At 46.1% G+C, this 18,820-nt stretch overlaps 1 protein-coding gene across 2 annotated transcripts in view; it reads right to left on the bottom strand.

Moving 5' to 3' along the window:
- Positions 1–18,820, bottom strand: part of SPTB (spectrin beta, erythrocytic) — a 107,339-nt gene that overhangs the window by 47,413 nt on the left and 41,106 nt on the right. For both annotated transcript variants that reach the window (XM_017660418.3, XM_017660419.3), the window contains one exon: positions 10,898–11,096. In XM_017660418.3, the coding sequence (XP_017515907.3) occupies positions 10,898–11,045 (148 nt within the window). In that variant the 5' untranslated portion in view covers positions 11,046–11,096. The remainder of the gene's footprint in view (positions 1–10,897; positions 11,097–18,820) is intronic.

Below are 18,820 nucleotides of genomic sequence, written 5' to 3'. Positions count from 1 at the left end.
GCCGGCTGTCACCAAGCCCTGGCCTCTCTACTCCTATCTGTTCTTCTTCCTCTCCTTTTCCTTCCCAGGCTGTGGTCATCCTCAATCCTCCCTACATGTGAGGGCTTCTCCTAGAAAACTCATTCCTCTCTGATGATCTAGCTAGAATCACTGTCTGGGAATTGTGACTGGGTGCCCTTTCTTCCACACATCCTTTAAAGGTTGAGTTTGCAGTCAAATAAACCTACAGTACCAAAACTCAAATATTTAGCCACGAATGAGTGAGTTCATACACAGAAAGTATTCAGAACAGTACCTGGCACATGGAAAGCTAGCTGTAAATGTTACTCTCACTGTTACCATTACTGCTACTACTGTTACCAAGTGCAGGGTCCTGCCCTGATGCTGTGGGGAGCCCAAGGCAGGCTCACTCTCCCCACGGGCCTCACAATCAAGTTGAGGAAACAAGACATAAACCCACAAGCAGTTAATTTGCAGCCACACAAGAGATAAAGGGCAGTTCATTTTAATGATATAAAAGCTATCACTTGGCAATATTGGATTAATTATCAGATAAAAGGCACATACAATAAATGGTCAGCGGTCAAACAGGAGAGATGTCATTTCGAACTGGAGCAGTTAAGGAGGCCTCATGAAAAAGCCACTTTGGACAGACAGAGGAGGGGAGCTAGGAAGACAGAATCCTTCCAGGCAGAGAGGCATAAAAAGGCAAAGCTTGTTCAGGGGTTGCTGCATAGCTAAAGCTAAGAAGAAAACATGTGGAAAATAGATTTTTAAAATGGATGTGGAAAGCCACGAATAAAAGGCTAAGAAGTTTAGATTAAATCCTAAAGGCAAAAGGGACCACTGAAGGTTCGGCAGGGTCATTTCCTGAAATATTAACTTGTAATGTTCCCAATAACAATAAAAAGACAATTCATTGGGAAAACAAAAATAGGTAGGAACATTCCAAAACAGAAGAGTAATAAAAGGTGATCAGTCTTCCCAGGTGTTTCTTCTATTGAATAAATAATTGTAGTATAAGGCTATAATAATAAAATTGTGGCACTAGCATATGAATAGATAGATCTACTGATGGAAAAGAAATAGTCCCAAGCACACATAGGCATTTAATAAAACCTGATAAAGGTGGCATTTCAAATATGAAGGGGAGAGATGGATTATTGGGTAAAGGGGGTTGACAAAATGGCCATCCAGGGAAAACTAACTTAAACTCATACCTCATATTCCAGGATAAATTTCATTTGGGTCAAACAATGATTTTTCTCAAGCCATGGAAGATTGAAAGTTCACCTATGCTAAAAAATATTTTGTGTGGAATAAAATATCATAAGCAAGCCAAACAAGTAAGGAAAGACATTTGTAACTCACATTATAAGGGGCTAATTTACCTAGTATGTAAACAATATCTGCAAGTAAATAAGGAAAAAGGCCAATAATCCAACAGCAAAATGGACATAGGAATGTGAACAAAGAGTTGACAGAGAAAAACTAGTCTTTTTAAATGGGTAAAAAGTTGTCCAAGATATTCATAATCGAAGTATAAAATAGAAGTATAACACATACAAAATCTAATACATGGTCATTAACTTGTTTGAACAAATTAATCATAAAAGACATTTTGAGACAACTGGGAAAATTTGAATATTAAATAGACATTAGGTTATATTAGGGAATTACTGTTAATTTTATGAAGTCTGCATTTTTACTAGCACATAGCTGCTTTAAGCTATGGGTAAAGCTAGATATAATAATGGTATTATGGTTAAGTGAGAAATGTTCTTCTTTTTCAGTCATATACTAAAATATTAGGGGTAAAATGTCATGATGATTTTCAATTTCCTTAAAAAATACTTCAGCCCCAAAACGAATGAGCAAATTGGCAAAATATTCACAGTTGCTAAACCTAGGCAACGATTCATTATACTTTTCTCTCTACTTTTCTGTAAGTTTGAAATTTTTCATACTAAAAGTCAAAAAGCAAAATGAAAGTACACCAAGGTACTATGTTTTACTTATCAGATGGGCAAACTTAGAAAGTTTGATACAATATCTGTTTGGCAAGTATGTGGGGAAAAAACCATTCATATGTTACTGGAGGAGGTGTGAAAGGTAATTTGGAAAGATTGATCAGAATTAGAAATGCACATAGTTTTGGACCCAGTAATTCTACTTCTAGGAATTTATCCTTCAGATAAACTTACACACCTGGGAAATAATCTAAATATAATGTTATTCATTGCATTTTTTGAGATAGCAAAAGACTGGAAACAACCTAAATGTCCACCAACAGGGAACTGGCTAAATTAAAATTATGTATCCATACAATAGAATACTATATATAGCTGTAAAAAGAATGGGGAGGCTGTTTACCTATTAATATAAAACAATCTTCAAGATACATTGGGTAAAGACTGACTTTAAAATGATCAGAGTTGAACACAGATATGCTGGTTAACTAGATTGGGGTACTTTAATACAAAGGAAGATATATAACCATGAAAATCATAATCTGCTTGTTTACTGATATGAAAAGATATTCATAGTATATGCTCAGTGAAAAAGATTCTAGATAACATTTTAATATTTACATATATATATACACACGGTCATATATCTATAGGCATCAAAATATCTATATGGAACATTAACAATAGTTCTAGTTTTCTCTTTTTTATATGCTTTTCTAATCTTTCCTACACAATATATAAAAATACATTCTTATTAATAAAAATGTTTAAAGAGATAAGTCACCACCCTATTGCTTTTTAAGTAAAATAAAGTCTTTAGATATTACAGGAAAAAAGAAAACCCAAGTTAAAGAGACCAGTTTAATCAGAAAAACATTTTTTGAAAAAGGCTATTTTTGATGGGATGTTTGTAGATGATAATAGTTTTAGAATGGCAAGGAAAGGAAGGGGAATCTTGTTCAAAGCCCTCAGGTGGAAACTGGCAAATGTGTGGGTAATGGGTGGGTAACAAACAGTTGACTTACCCAGAGCAAAGACCTAGAAGCGCAGTCCAGGGCATGTGAACTTATACTTCAGGTACACAGGGGCCTGGAAGTTCTTAAGTAAAGCAACACCTCATGAAAATTTGTTGGAGGACAACAATTTTAACTGCCCTGTGTAAGTGGAACTGAGGAGGCCAGAGCCAGGGAAAGCAGCTCATGAGTGGCTGCAGAAGTCTCTGCTTGAGGTGACATGGCCCCACTGACAGGTGAACTATGGACGTGAAATGACAGGAGATCTGGACAGTGCCACAGAACAAGTAGAGGCTATAAGACAGAAGTAAAAATGAACCCAGGGTTTGATCAAAGAAGCTCAAGAGGCAGGTAGCAGAGGGAAAATGCTGGTGTGAAGGACATTAGAGAAAATCTAAGTGCTGTCACCCAAATGGCACTGGGATGATTTTTAAAACCCTGGGGTTTGAGTCCTGTCCTGGGATGTCCTGCTGTGTGACCTCTCTCATTTATAAAGGGGCGTGGTAATAGCTCTACCCTGCCTGCTTCGGAGTGGTTGAAGGGTTAGTGAGATCATCTGCATAAAATGCACCTAGCACACTAGACAGCTGTACAGACACCAAGCACTGTTGCCCTGCATGCAGGGCAGCTGTATGGAGAGCTATACTCACTGAGAATGTGAGGCCAGTGGAGTTGGGATGGTCCAGGACTGTTTCAGCCTAGCCTTTCCTAAACAGAATTCTGGAGAATCTGCTGATTTGCTAAAAAGGACTGATTCCCTTTCCCCAGGTCAGGAACCAAGGCTCCGTGATGCAGGGTAAAGAGTTCTGCTCCACAGGTAGCTTCCTTCCAGGCTGCCAGAGCTGGAGAGGCCTTGTGTGTATCATCTGGTTCCAGCCCCTTGTTTTCCAGGCGAGGAAGCTAAGTCCCTGAGGAGCATTAAAGTGACTTGGCTAAGGTCACCTGACTAGGGAAAGCCCATGATAGTAGCAGACCAGAAGAATGGTGCTGCAGAGGTGGACCACTTTCTCCTCCCCTACCCCCAAGCTGGCTTATGCTGACATCTTCCTGGGCCTTTTCATAGCCTCATCCCTTTCCACTGTTCCCCCCTCTGAGATTAGAGTGATCTTTAACAATCCAAATGCAAGAGAGAACAAACTGGTGGCTGTCAGAGGTGAAATAGGTGAAGGGGATCAAGAGGTACAAACTTTCAGTTATAAAATAAGTCAGTTGTAGGATGAAAAATACAGCATGGGGAATATAGTCAGTAATACTGTTAATAACTTGGTATGGTGACAGATGATAAATAAATACAGTGAGCATTTTGTGATGTATAGAAATGTTGAATCATTATGCTATACACCTGAAACTATTATGTTAACTATACATAACAAAAAAAGCACTCCACAGAACAAAAATGAAAATAAAAATAAATAAAAATAAAACCTCAAATGTAACCACATCACTCTCCTGTAAAAAAGCCCTTTGATGGGTTGGGAGTAGCTCCATCCCTTCTACTGAAGGCCACAGCTCCTGTCCTGAGGGTCTAAAGCTCTCCCTGCTAAAGACTCCAACCCTTTGATCCTTCAACCCTGCCAACCCTCTGCAAATAATCTCCTCATTAAACTCCTCAGTCACCCCTTCTGAGGACCCTGCTGCTTCCTGCTAGGGTCCTGAAGATATCCATGGCCCAGGAGGCCTAGTGTGACATGGCTTCTGCCTGCCCCCCCATCTCCACCCACCATTCCCCTCATGCCCTCAAAGTAGCCCCTACCCATCCTCAGATGAGTTAAAAGCCACAGGGTATGTTATAAATTCACAGTTCCCCTAAATCTTCACAGCATTTATCATGTGTCATTATGCATACATGTCTACGTGTATGTTGGCACATGTGTGATCATTTGATCTACTTCCTTCTCACTAGACTATAAAATGAGATTCTGTGGTTGATCTTGTTTCCAGAGCATGAAGGCCAAGGGGTTTGGAGGCAAAATGCTCCCAGAGACTCAGCTGCTACCAGCCTTCCTGTCCTTCTTTCTTAGTGACAGGATAAAAAAGGGGAAATGAGTGATTGTTACAGATGCCCTGGAAACAACACTGTTGGCACCTCTTCAGCCAAGCAACATGCAGGAGGGCCCAGTGGAGGGTGGGGAGTAGATGCTGGCTGCTCCCAGGAGCCAGGAGCACAGGCACAGCCTGGCATCAGAGCCTGCCCGTGGGAATGAAGCTGACAGCCCACAGGAATGTCCCAAAGATGGAGGAGGCTATTAACATGCTCATTCAGACTATGCTGCATAGGGAGGGAACAGAGTCTTATTAATAACCTCAGTGTATAAATATTTGATAAAGCCTCTTCATGATGACAGACAACAGTCACCCAGAGAAGGGAACCAGCCTCGGTTCTGTGCAGTGTTCTCAAATAAGGAAGAACAGCTTTTATCAAGAACCGAGAGGGGACACTGGGAGAAGCTGTCATATCCTGGGCAGGGGAAATTGCCCTGGCCCACACAGTGCAGGGGGCATGCCTGGCCTCTCTGGGTTGTCTGCACAGGTAACTGGCGGTTTATCTGTGCAGTGGCCTGGCTGGCGGGAAGGGAGAGGAAGCTCACGGTGGCTGACCTCCAAGAGAAAGTTGCTGAGCCGAGACAATTTTTTTCTTCTTCTGATAGTGCATTACAATGATTGCTGATGATTATAGATATTTCCAAGAATAGTATATTTTCCCAATATACAGTCTCTAAATAGAGCTTCATTTCACTTTTTGAAATCTGAGAAGAAAACATTTTAAAAACCTCTCATCAGTGACACCGTCTTTGCTCTCACAGGGAGCCTACGTCCAGCCCATCAACACCTGATGCCTTGGTCTCCAGCAGCTACAGCTGAAGCTGTCAGCTTAATAGGCTGCCAGGAAGCTGCTGACCACCCCCACTGGGGTGAACTCCTGCTTGGTGAAGGAATTCTTTCACTCTCTGGACACAAAGCCCTTCTCAGGAAACTAGGGCACCTGGACTCAGCATCCTCTTGGTGCAGGTAGGGAAAGGGGCCCGGGGATAGGCCAAGCATGACCTTTCACCGCCAAAGTCATACAAGAGCCCTTACCACCTTCTCTGAGGAGTTCCTGGGGAGCCACGGCACCTGGGTGGGTAGGGGCAGCAGGGCCTGAGGGCCACAGTCCTATGGCTCAGTCATAGAATCTAACTTTGGAGCCTGGGCACACGGGGTCTGTAAGATGTTCAAGGGTCCCAGCCTTTGTGTTTCAGTGGAAAGGCTCCTAGTGGAGCAACTGTGTGCTTCTGAGCACAGGGATGGAGCCTGCAGTGTGCCTGCTGCCCTGTTCGTTCCCTGAATCATCTTCACCTAACCTCACCACTCAGCCTCATCTCATTTATAGTAAGAAGGCTACCAAGAGAGAATGCAGAAATGGAACAACACATCTCAAGTTTAGAACATCACTTAGATTCCAATTTGAAGGCAAAACCAGAGTGGGCTACACAATTTTGTGGACTTTGTTTTAAAAGGGTAGCTCTATGTAGTTTATCCCTTAGTAATTTTTCAATAGGCCAAAGAAGAGGATGAAGGACATGTCAGGCCCTCTCATTCTCACAGGCCTTCTCAGGAGGCCCTGAACTGCTCTCTTGTTCTGCAACTGCCCAGATGCCTCTGTGCGCCAAGAAGCTAGAAGTCATGCGATGGGCGGCACTTGAGAGGCCAAGGCATGCGTCCATGTAAGGCAGGGGGAGGGGGAAGGAGGCTGATGCACAGAGATTCTCTGTTCAGGGCATCATTCTGTTAGGTTCCTCCTCCCCTCCTCTCCCAACTGGGCAGACCTGCCCTGAGGTAGCGTCTGCACCGAGTCGCTGGGGTACACATGGGCAAAGGGGTGTACAGGCAGGCAGAGGCCCTCACTGGAAAGGGGAGAGAGCACAGACAGTGGGCTTTCTGGTCAGCAAATTCCCTGCAGCCTGCACTGCTTCATCCCTCACCCAGAGGTCACAAATGTTTACCGACTGGCTTCCTGTCTGAAAAAGGGGGAGGGCAGGAAATGGGGTGTGTGTGACAAGGAGGGTGGCTCTAGCAGACATTAGGAGTCTTTCCACTGAAACACAAAGTCTGGGACCTCTTGAATGAATAGGAACTTAGGCTCTTTAGCTGTGCCCCTTCCTTTAATCTTTCAAAGCAGGTCCAAAAAGTAGGGAGGTACCAGAGGTAGTCATCAGAGAATGGCCTCTGCTCAGGAAGAAGCCTCGAGGCTGCCTACCATGCACCCTCATGGAGTAAAGACAGTTTCCACAGCTGACACTGACAGCTAACATCTGCCCAGCGACCTACTGGGCAAATATTCCAGCCCTTCCCCTCGCATCACCCAGGTCAAAGAGAGCACCTTACAGGAGCCTTCTGTGGTGTTTTTCTACCCACCTCCCCCTTCACTCCAATCAGGCTGACCCAGTTTCAAATCCAGAGTGATTTATCCTGGAAAGAGTCAGAATTTGTATACCAATAAGGCAGTTTCCATGCAGAATAACCAGGTGACTTGTTTATCTTGGGCCAGGGAGGAATTGCTGGGAATGGTCTGAAAGGCAGAATAGGGAGTATTTCCTTCAGAGCTGAGAGGAAGTTGACATCAGAGGCAGAAGTGACAGAGTCCCAGGGAACCAAATGTGGGTCTTCTAACCAGGGGTCACTAAGTGGAAAAGGACCCACAAGAGCTGCCACAACACCAGGAAGAACATCTAACAAGGCCTCACCGTCCTTTGGTTCTTGGGTCTGCCAGGCCACCCACCAATGGCAGAGACGCAGCTGGGATCCCGGCTGGATGGCCTTAAGGAGAAGGATATGTACAGTCTGAGGCTTCATCCCCATGGGCGTTGGGTCTCTGGGGACCCAGCCAAGAGCTTCAAGCACAAGCATGGCCTAATTTCTCTGGCCCTCGGCTCCTCCTTCAACTCAGGCCTTCTAAGACAGTGGAGGATAGGTGTTAAGAAGGAAGAAACTAGAAACTGACCCTTGGAACAGGCCACAGTAACTGGGCCAGTGACTAAGCTAATGATCTTGAATATCTGAAGTTGGGAGAGAAGGGACAGAAAAATATTATTACTAAGAAGATTTCCTATAAATACTAACATGCACCTAGCATTTTATTACTAATAAAAACTTTTATAAGCTTTATCTTACTTGAAATTCACAACCTTGGGAAAGTACTACTGTCCTCATTTTACAAAACAGGACATTGATTCAACCATCCTCCATAGCAGTAGATTTAGAGGCGGAACCAAGACTTGAATGTGAGTCTTGTGTGACATTTTCCTCCTTAGCCCAGGGCCTTCAATTTCATAAAGAAAAGGCCATGGCAATCTCTCCATCTGTGCCATATATACCTACCTACAAGGCAGATCATCACCATCTTATATGAACCACAGGGCTGAATGCCTTCGTTGCCATCATAGTCCTAGGAGCTGGGGAGTGGCCCTGGGCCTGCTGACATGACAGAGACCAAAGGTAGCTTCTGCTTCCTAAGCCTCTTTGGAAAGGATGACCCCTGCCTAGACTGCCAAGGCAGTCCCAATGACAATACTGAAGGTAAAAACATCAAGAAGTTAAAACTGGGTGAGACAGACACTTCCATTCTCTGCTCTACCTACCCACCAGATGGGGCCATCTGGCCACCCTCAAAACATTAGCTTCTCCCACAGGTCACTCAGAGTGGGCTCTCAAGAAAGTCATTAAGCTGCTAAAGTTTCTGTTTTTAAAAATCCTGAATGAACCCCAAAATTCCATGTTTACTTGTTAGCCAGATGTTCTGAGTCATCAAGGTCCAGGCATGCCACTCTGCACTTTGCAGTTTCCCTCTCCCTGGGGGCATTTGGATTCTTTAGTTAAGGAAGATGACGCTCTTGATAAGAAATACACAAGGCTTTCCTGATCCACCTGATCAACTCATTTTTACCAGTTTCCCAGCTTGCTCATCAGACCTGGCTACTGCACACGTAGGCCAACTGGACAAACTCTTAGCCCATCTGCCTGTCAAGTTCATTTGCACCCTCCATTCCCCAGGCCCAAGGGCCATCTCCCCCACAAACAAGTCCCTGATTCTCTCTTAGTCTCCTCCTTTGCTCTCTCATTGCTATTTAATTATAGGCCTTTTCTACAGTTCTTCTCTAGTTCTACTCATGCTAATTAATTCTGAACATCATTCATTTTCCCTAATAGATCATAAACTCCTTAGGGACAGTATGTTGAATTCATCTCTGTGGTTCCTGTTCCACTTTCATGTCTGGACAGTGGTTTAGCTTTACACACAGTAGGAGCACAACAGATAGTTATTAAAATGGAATTTGCTTTAAAAACTGGGCATCTGTGAAACAGATCAAAGGATCTCTGCACAAAAGACAGTCTACCCCTCACACTGTCCTTTGGCAAAGTTTATGTGATATAGCACCTGACTCCCTCCAGTTGCATTACCAGGGCACTGCAGCCAGATCCAGCCAGCAAGGAGATACAGAGAAGATAAAATCAGATTGGCAAAGGCAAGGGGTCTTAGTTTAATTATTTAAAGAGGTTAAAATTACATATCCCAAAGCAGGGGTTACCGTTATCTGTCCCCAAGGAAAACCAAGGAAGGATTTTGTGGGGGCAGCGGGTGGTAAGGAGATGAAGGGCAGAAGAAAGGGAGTTTCCTGGAAAGAACAAGGACACAAAGGTTGATGCCTGAGAACAGAATGGATTCCCCATCACGACAAGTGACTCCACCTCCGAAGATCTACTGCTATGGAGGATGGTTGAATCAATTTCCTGTTTATAAAATTCCTTTCACAGGGATGGGAAGCCCAGACACTCCAGAGGTGAAAGACCATTACAATCCGAGAGGGATTTAGGGCCCTGCTCATGCCACAAGGCCAGCTGGAGCCCAGGCAGCTGGGAGCAGAGCGGAGGGAGAGAAGGTGGAAGAGTGGGAACTTCCGGCAGGGCCGCGAGCAGAGGGCTGGGAGAATCACTCTAGAGAGTGCTCATGGAAAAGGCTGTGCCCTTCTGACAAGGCAGCAGATGGGAACAACCAGTGATGGGGGAAATAAGCCCAATTTGTGCCAATGACTGGTGGAGCAGGTGAAGGAATACATTTCACTCCCTGCATGCCCACATACCATGCCATACAACTCAAACTTTGTTTATTGGCCAAGGACTTAGGCTCCGAATATAGCTACCCAGGTGCAGGCTGGCAATGGTCACAGGGGTTCATGGGGGGAAAATTCCCAAGAATCAGATCTCAGCCAGCAGGGGAAGGAGAAGCCATTTCCATTGGAGATTTAAAATCTTTTTCTCTCTCCCTCTCTTACACACACACACGCACGCACGCACGCACGCACGCACACACGCACACACACACCCCTACCCCCACTCCTATTATGAACCTCCTAAATAAAAATCTAATTCCAGTTTAAGGATAAGAGGTTTAGTCTAGAAAATCCTCCTCAAAGCAGTGTGGGGATTGTTATCTGTTCTCAATTTCCTGTCAAATCAGTCTTTTCTTTGGGGACCACAAAGAGGTCGATGATAATTTCTCTGTGCCAGGACCAGGCAGGAGATTGAGGCGCAGAGTAGGAACACACGTGCCTCTGCCGGGCTGGCTAGTCCCTCAGGTCCTCCTTTGCTGAGACCTTCTCTTACTCCTGACTTTGGCCACAGGTCATTCAGGACAGAGGTGGTGGGCAAGGCCCACCTGGCACCACCTCCTGCCTGGGACAAACTGGGAGACGTGTGGGAACGGAGGATGCCTGAGCCTGCGCTTCCTCCCGAAGGACCTGGCCTCTCTGAGCCACGCAACTGTGTGGGCTCCATCACCACCTCATGCAGTGCAAAGGGGGTTCAGCAAGGCAAGGAGGGAGTGAACCTCAGGATTGTGAGAATGGCTCCCCTAACCCCCGAGGCCCCAAATGGTACCTGCCAGGGCCTTGATCCGGGACCTCTCAAAGAGCCTGGCCGAGCTGTTGTCATTATCCAGCTCATCGTCCAGGGCATCCCAGCGGGCATTGATCCGGCTGTACGGTGGCTGGTTGCCCACGTTTTCATACTCCGTGGCCGAAGTCATGTCAGCAGGCTCTCAGCAGCCGCGCCTGCCTCAGTCTTCATGGAAGAGCCTCTGGGGGGACAGCAACACAGTCAGAGGGTTAGCTCCCATCCCTCAGACTCCTCCTCAGGGGACACTTATTCGGAGCATCCAAGAGAAATCCGTCCCTGTGGGAGCAGCGCACGGTGCCCTCTGCCGGGTCATGCTCCCTAGCCAGGGTCTCTGGGTCCTCAGTCATAAATCGCTGCAGGAGCAGCAGCAGTAAGGCAGCCGCGGCGGCGGGACGGAGAGCTGCACGCCTTGAGGGCAGGATGGCCAGCAGGTGGAGACGTCAGTTGCAGCAGCCGGCTTCTCCAAACCTGGCACCACCGAGGGAGCACAGAGAGGGGGGGCTCTCCTGGGACCGGTGGCTGGTGGGGGGATCAGCTGGCAAGAGCAGCCCCACCCTGTTGTCTGCGCGGCAGGACCCAAACTGGTGGAGAAGGGGAAGGGAGAACCTGGAAGCCGGCTGAGTCTGACACAAACACAAATCAGTGGGGAGAGAGACGAATGAGGTTCAAGATGCCGCTGGTACCCCGCCCAGGCAGCAGCACTGGAGAAAGTTTACTCCTCCCACAGGCTCTACGAGAGTCCTTTGAATTTTTTCCCAGCAGCGAATACTCAGAAAAACTCCTGGTTTTGCTTTTCTCTGAAGTGCCCCCAGGTGCTGAATCCCAGGACAGGCCAGAGCCCACATGAGCCTGCTGTCTTATCAAGGCTGTCAGTATGATGGGGGGTGGTTGTGGTGAGGGTATCCAACATATGCGATGCACACAGGTATCACGGACACTATGTCCTCACTCGCCCATTATTTATGTTTGCTTGCTCATTCATTCATTCATTTATGATTAATTCAAGTATGTACCAAGCCCCAAAGAGGTGGCAGACACTGTGCTAGGCAATTATGCATAAAATGGAAGGGCCCTGTCCTCATGGAGCTTATACTCTGGCAGCAAGACAGGTGATTAAATAAGCAATTACAGTAAGGCATGTTGTTTACCACCACTGGGCAAGAATTGGGGGATTCATGGTAGGCGATGGGAGTTGGGGAAGGGCAGTTTAAGCTGATACCTAAGGAAGACTAGAGGCACTCTGTGAAGGGATAAATGGGAAGCACTGAGTCCAAACAAAGGGAATAAAGAGCAAGTACAAAGTTCTGAAGGTGAGAAAGAACATAGCAAAATTTAGGAGCCTTACAATGTAACTGGGAGGTGAGGGCAGTGGTGGCAAGAAAAGTGGAATGAGAGGCTCATAGTGCCAGGCTAGGTCCTGAACACCTTGAGTCTTTGCAAAATGACTAACTTCCTTCAGCCTTGATTTCCTCACCTGCACCTGACAGTCAGTCACCTCCCTAGGGAGCTTAAGGAGGCCAAGATCAAGTGTGTAAGAGAGAATAGGGAGTTCAGAGCTTTCACATCCAAGGGAGCAAAAGGGGGTGGTGGTGGGAGGCCACAAAGCAGAGAAATGAGGAGTGTGACAATGAGTATGCTGTGAGATGAACCACTCCGTCCATGAGTGTGCGCACGTGTACACACATGTGCACACACACACCCCAAACACACACACCCTCCAACACAAACATCCAATATACTCACATACCCAAGGTGGCATGCTCTTGAAGAAAAAATGAAGCAAGCTCACCTATCCAAACTTAACACGGTGCTGTAACCTTTATTTTTCAGACACAGAATCACTTCAGTCTCTTTTTTCCCCATCTGACTAATCAATCCCACCACATCCCTTTGAGGTAAGACAGGATCCAGAACTATCCACTCTAATTGCACCAGAGAGAAAAACAAGGCCCGATACCGGATAAGGCCTCCCCAAGGTCATCAAGGGGGTTACTGCTGGGGCTGGGACCAAAGGCCAGGCCAAAGCCCTGTTTATCCCTTGACCTCTGGCTTCTAGGGAAGCAGGTTGGATTAAGGTGGGGCAAGAACACGGCACATAGGGACATGGACATTCACCAGCTTCCAGGACATGGCAAAGGTATTTGCTACTTGGGGAAGAAAAGCTGAAAGAGGGAGGGGCGCTAACACGGACTGCCCTCAATGCCAGGCTTGTGCGCAAGGATGCCCTTTAGACAGCCTGTTGTCTTCCGCAAATGAACGTGCTACTATCAGGGCTGAGATTTCCCACCCACCTGGCTGGACAAAGATAGCTGGGAAGGACTCCCCACTCCCACATCTATTCCCACATCCCTGAAGGGGACCTACTGCTGGCCTACAGCTCTGACCCTGAGTGAGACAGGGGCTGACAGCCTTGCACTGGGCCACAGGCCTATCCAGGCTCCCCTGAGAAGGGCTGAGCTGCCAGAGGCAGGAGGTGTGGTAAGATCGGATCCTGTGTGCAGGAGGTAACTGGATCCTGGCTGTCCTTGTCTTGGGCTATTTTTAAGAGCAGCCCAGAGAGGCCCAGGCCAAGGGGCCGGAGGGGAGTGAGATTACCTTTGCTGAGGCTCCATGAACAAGTCTGCCCCAGAAAGATGAGCCTGAGCAGGCACACCAGCAGGCCTAGCGTTCAAAACAAGATTGATGGCTCTGGTGCAGAAGAGCAGCCTCTCGACAGCAATTCATCCTGCTTAAAAACGCCATGCCTCCTGCGACCGCGGCTCAGAGGAGGGAGCAGCCAGGCAGTGGTTCTGCCAGGAATGTAAAAAAACACATTTGTGTCTAAATACACAAGGCTAGGGTGTTTTTTTTTTTTAAAGGGTCAGGTTCTTGAAGACAAATACCAAGGAAAGAAGATTCAGAAACTAAACGGAGGCCCTCTTCTTCCTGCCCTGCAGCCATGCCCGCCCCAGCAGCCGGCCCAGATGGCAATCCATCAGAGCCAAGGGGTCGGGGCAAGCCGGTGCGCTTAGCGGCAAGGGGAGAACCTTAGAGAATCAGGTGTGAGAGACAAAAGAGAAGAAAACACGAAAACAGAAAAGCTACCGATGGTTATCCCAGAAAAACAAAACGAAAACAAAAAAATGCCAGTAATGCCTAAAACCAAATTCACCCCAGTGCCTTTCCAGTGTCACCCATGTCGATTTCTATTACTGTCATAATATCCCCTTAAAGGCCTGGCAATAAAGAAACTACCATGACTGGAAAGACCCTACCCACATGGGAGTTGTGGAAATGACATGTAATTGATGACTTGAGGGGAACGTGGAGATGAGGTGATCTGGACACATTTTTAAGGATGCAAGTCATCTATGCACCTAGAGTGGCCTCCACGAGTATGGAGGACAACAGGGACACTGCTAACATTGGACCCTAAACTACACCTCACTCTCCTGCTGGCAAACCCAGGGAAAAAAGGCATAAGCAGTTCCTTATCCATTCACTCCCCAGTTTACCCTCAAGCTCCCAACAAGTCCTGTTCATAACCCAACAGACCCTTGTCAAAAGTACAGCAGGTCTTCTCTGGCCTGTGTGACCCATCCTCAGGAAGGCCCACCTTCCCCGTCCATTCGCCTGCTTGTCTAGCAGCTGGGCAGGCCTGTCTCCAAATGCATAGGACAGAGGGTCACCCTCACCTGGTGAGCTTCTGCCACCCTCAGCCTCAGGTTGTATTTTGAGCAGAATGGGCCCCTAGAAGACTTGCCCACAGCTCAGTCCTGAAAGCTCTCTCTTTGCACAGAGCGCTCACTTGCAGGAGGGCCTTCTTGGTAAATGGATTTCGCAATATCACTGAGGCAAGCCACAGCTCCACCCGTTGCGCATGTGATGAGGAAACTACCCACTTTGGATATCAGGGGCTATGCCCAGTTAAGCCGGGGAAGTTGGGGAACCCACAAAGTGGTGGCAGAGGTGACAGCATCTTCCTGCCAGCAGAGGGCTGCTGGAGCCTAGCTGTAACTCACGTCAGCCCTCCTGCAGCACTGAGCACAAGAGGAGGGATGCACTACTCTTTTCTTCCCCGCCCCACTCATTTCCTCTTCCCTGGGCCATATAAATGTAAGCAGCCACACAGCCCAAATCTCCAAGTGGAGAGTATCTCCAGCCCTAATCTCCTCCCCACCTCCAGCTCTAGTCCGGCACCTCCATCTGTCTACTGGACATCTCCACCTAGAAATTACAGCTCAGTCTCAATATGGCTGAGATAGCACATAGCTTTTCAGGATGGCAGAACAGGGGACTTTTAGGGGAATGGGGAAGACAGTGAGGCCCAGGTAAGCATGCCACTGTGGGTGACCTTTCCAGCAGATAGACATCACCAGCAATGTTTGCGCCAGAGCACATTGTCCCCTCCCAGAGCACATTCCACTTTTCCACACTCTGCAGTTCCCATCCTGAGTCCAGTCCATCAGTGGCAGCCTGTGGTTTGGGTTCTTAAAGTCTCAAGATTCCAGTTCGTGGTTGCTGCCATCAAGGATACCCAAGAATCAAGGATTTGCAATATCCTGATAATTCTAGTCCACTGCTGTTTGGAAAGGCCCTACCCAGACCCACTGCTCCAGTTTCTGTCACCAAGCAGGGACTTCAGGCCTACATGTCACAACTTGTTCATTCTCATCATGGAAAAATCTCCTACTAAGAACTGGCTCCAGTTATGCTACAGCTGCTGGAATGGGTGGTGGGGGCAGAGTGGGATCATGACCTTAATAGTTCTTACAGGGATTTGGTTGGGGAACAGGTGCAGCTTAGCTCTGATATAAGGATGGCCCCATCAGCCCTCTATTTTAATAGCATCTATCAGCACCTCATGTCCACTGGGAATGATTAAAGGAGACAAGAGAGATGATGTACTTAATATACGTAGTTTTCAAAGACTATCCTCTATTGGGATTCTTGGGCTTAATATCTATGTTTACAGAAAGCCTTAAAACCCAGTCCTACCTCTTCTTAGCTCTCCCAACTTATTTTTTTCAAGATAGCCACTGGCCTCCTTGCTCAGAATAAGTAACATTCTATGGTAATTGAACTGAAAAGCTGAAAGCCCAATTTCTCATCTTCTATGAAGACTTTTCCAGAATACCCACAGTGGCCTCTCCTCTGATCAAAATTGTGCAGGGAGGTAGTGACTCAGCATTGGAAGTGGTCAAGAATAGGTTGAAATGATGGTTCTGAAATAATCAATTGCAATATTTCTACTGAAGTAATTGATTCAGAAAAGACCATCAAGAATGTAAAATAAAATCATTACATCAGTAGGGAACTACACAATGAGGTCAAGATCTCAGCACTTAAATTCACTGATGAATCTTAGCATCACTAAGAATATGACAACTAGATAATGTGTGTCTCCCAATACAATGCAGTATGAAGGACATGATGAACTGACATTTGTGCCAAATAAGTGGAACCTCAATCCCATTGAGTCTTTAGAGCTAACTTCTCATTTACAGAAATTTTAGGAAATTCAGACATGCTTAATGACAACATGAGGAAGCAAAGAGATAGACTCATACGTAATATGGGACATTATGCAGACAATTGACTCCATTTATTCAGTAAGTCAATGGTATTAAAACAGACAATTAAAAGACAGTAGGGACTATTCTAGATCAAAAGAGATTTAGGAGATGTAAAAACCAAACGTAGTATGTATCCTTTTGGATCTTGAATCAAACAACTATCAAAACCAGGGATATCTGAATTATAAACTCAGAACTGGACGGTGACCAGGAATTATAGTCAATTATGTTAGGCATGATACTAACATTGTAGTTATGTAAGAAAAAATTTTTCTTACACATTTTTTAGAGATGCAGAAGACTATAGGGAAATATATGGTATGTTGTCTTTGGTTTACTTAAATATGCATCAGCAAAGTGGGGAGATGAAGCCAGTGGGAAACCCCTAGTAACTGTTGACTTGGAGTGGTCCATACATGGGGGGATTCATGATACTATTCCATTTTTGGTATATGTTTGAAAATTTATATAATAAAATGTAACTTTACTAATGTTCACTTATTAATAAAGTTAAATTTTATCAATTTTGTTAAAAAAAAGCAGTCATATGCCCCAGGTACAACTGAAACTTAGAATGAAAGTCAGTCCCTCATCATTGCCCTAATGGGGAGCATAGTCGGGCTTCTGCCTCCCTGTCCCCACTCATCTCCTCTCAGTTGCTACATGCAGCCTGCAAGCTGCTTCTCAGTTCTTCCAACCAGCTATTTCTTCCACCGCTCAGGCCCTTGTGCACGCTGCGGGTTAGGCTAGGACACTTCCTGGAGCATCTCTGCATGTCTGGTTCATTCTCTTTCCTCAGGTCTCCCCTCAGATCTCTGTCCCTTGTGCGAGTCCTCCATGAGCACCCTATCTAAGGTAAGTCTTCTGTCATTCTCAATCTGGGCACCCTGCTTGACCCCTTCATAGCACCCATCCTAATTGTAATTACTCCTACATATGCCATTTTGCTTTTATTTTTGCCTCTCCCTGCCTATAGGCTCCTTGAACGCAGCAGCCATGTCTGTCTTATTCATTGCTGTATTCCAGTGTCTAGCACTATGCTTGGGACATACAGGTGATCAATTAATATTCCCCTCCTCCTAGACAACTAAACTCAAAAGCTGAAGCCTCTTTAAACTCATCTATCCCACCATATTCCTTGATCCATTCATTACTCATTCAGTTATCCCACTTTTGTGTACTGAGCATTTCTTCAATATCTATTCACGTCCAAGGCCTGTCATTAAGTCTCTGTCAAGGGTCTTCCATTTGTCATTCCCTTATGTTCTAAAGCTTCCACTTCATTTCAGGCCCTTACCATTTCAGCCTGGACATGTATAATGGCCTGTTTCTGTCTGTGCTCAGCCCTGTCAATCAATCCTGCACAGCCATTTTCAAAATGACCTCTACTCCATAAGCTTTTGGGGACTCTCTCACACACAGTCTAATCCAAAGCCCTATACCACTTGCTGCTGAGCTCATGCTCTCTTAAGCTAGTTCTGCTTATCCAGGAGGGTCCACATGTCATCCACCACTGCTGTGTCCTGTGCCTCTATAACTTATTTGTGCCACATCTCATATGCTGAAGTTTAGGCAACTCTCCTCTGTCCTTGCAATTTAAAACAAATACAATTTTCAAACATTTAGAAACACAATCTACAATATTTCCCGGGATTCTGAGTGAGATTGCCTTTCTCCTCCTATCCAACCTCAGGGGTCCTCCACTGCCTCTACGCCCAAGTGGAAGGGGCAGTCGAGATGGCTCAGGAAAAGCTGGTGATGGTCTGTGCAATGCCTCCCGCTCCTCAGCACCTCTCCCTCCCCCAGTCTCATTGCTGTTGCCCAGTGAGGATGCCTCACCATCCTTCCTTCTGTCTTGCCAATCCTGGAAGGAAAATGAATCGTTAGCTATTTCTTCCTTCCATCTTCATTCTAATGTGTGCACGTCTTTCCCGTCTTAAGTCACACTCTTCCTTGCCATTCTTCCTCTTCTCCCTTTTCAGAGCCAAACGTCTTGACAAAGTCGCCAAGAATATGAACAAGCAATTTATAAAAGAGGACATCCAAAAGACTAAAACCCTATGAAGAGATTTACAAGGTCACTAGTAACTCACGAAGTGCAGATTAAAACAAGAGACACCACAGTCAAACATAACAAGCAGATAATGTGAGGGGGAGAAGGTGCAGCGCAGGGACCTCATGTTCTGCTGCTCGGAGGGTGGACTGGCCTTGCCGTCCTGGAGGACAGCCTGCCAGTTTGCAGGCAGGTTACATATCTGCAAATCCATTCCTGGGCCTAGAGACGAAAGAAATCCGCACACAGGTCTAAAAGGGGAGATAGGCAAAGATATTCACTGCAGCATTTATTGTG

Source organism: Manis javanica, chromosome 8, assembly GCF_040802235.1.
Source record: "Manis javanica isolate MJ-LG chromosome 8, MJ_LKY, whole genome shotgun sequence".
NCBI classification, from domain to species: Eukaryota; Metazoa; Chordata; class Mammalia; order Pholidota; family Manidae; genus Manis; species Manis javanica.
This window is presented reverse-complemented; position numbering and strand designations above follow the sequence as displayed.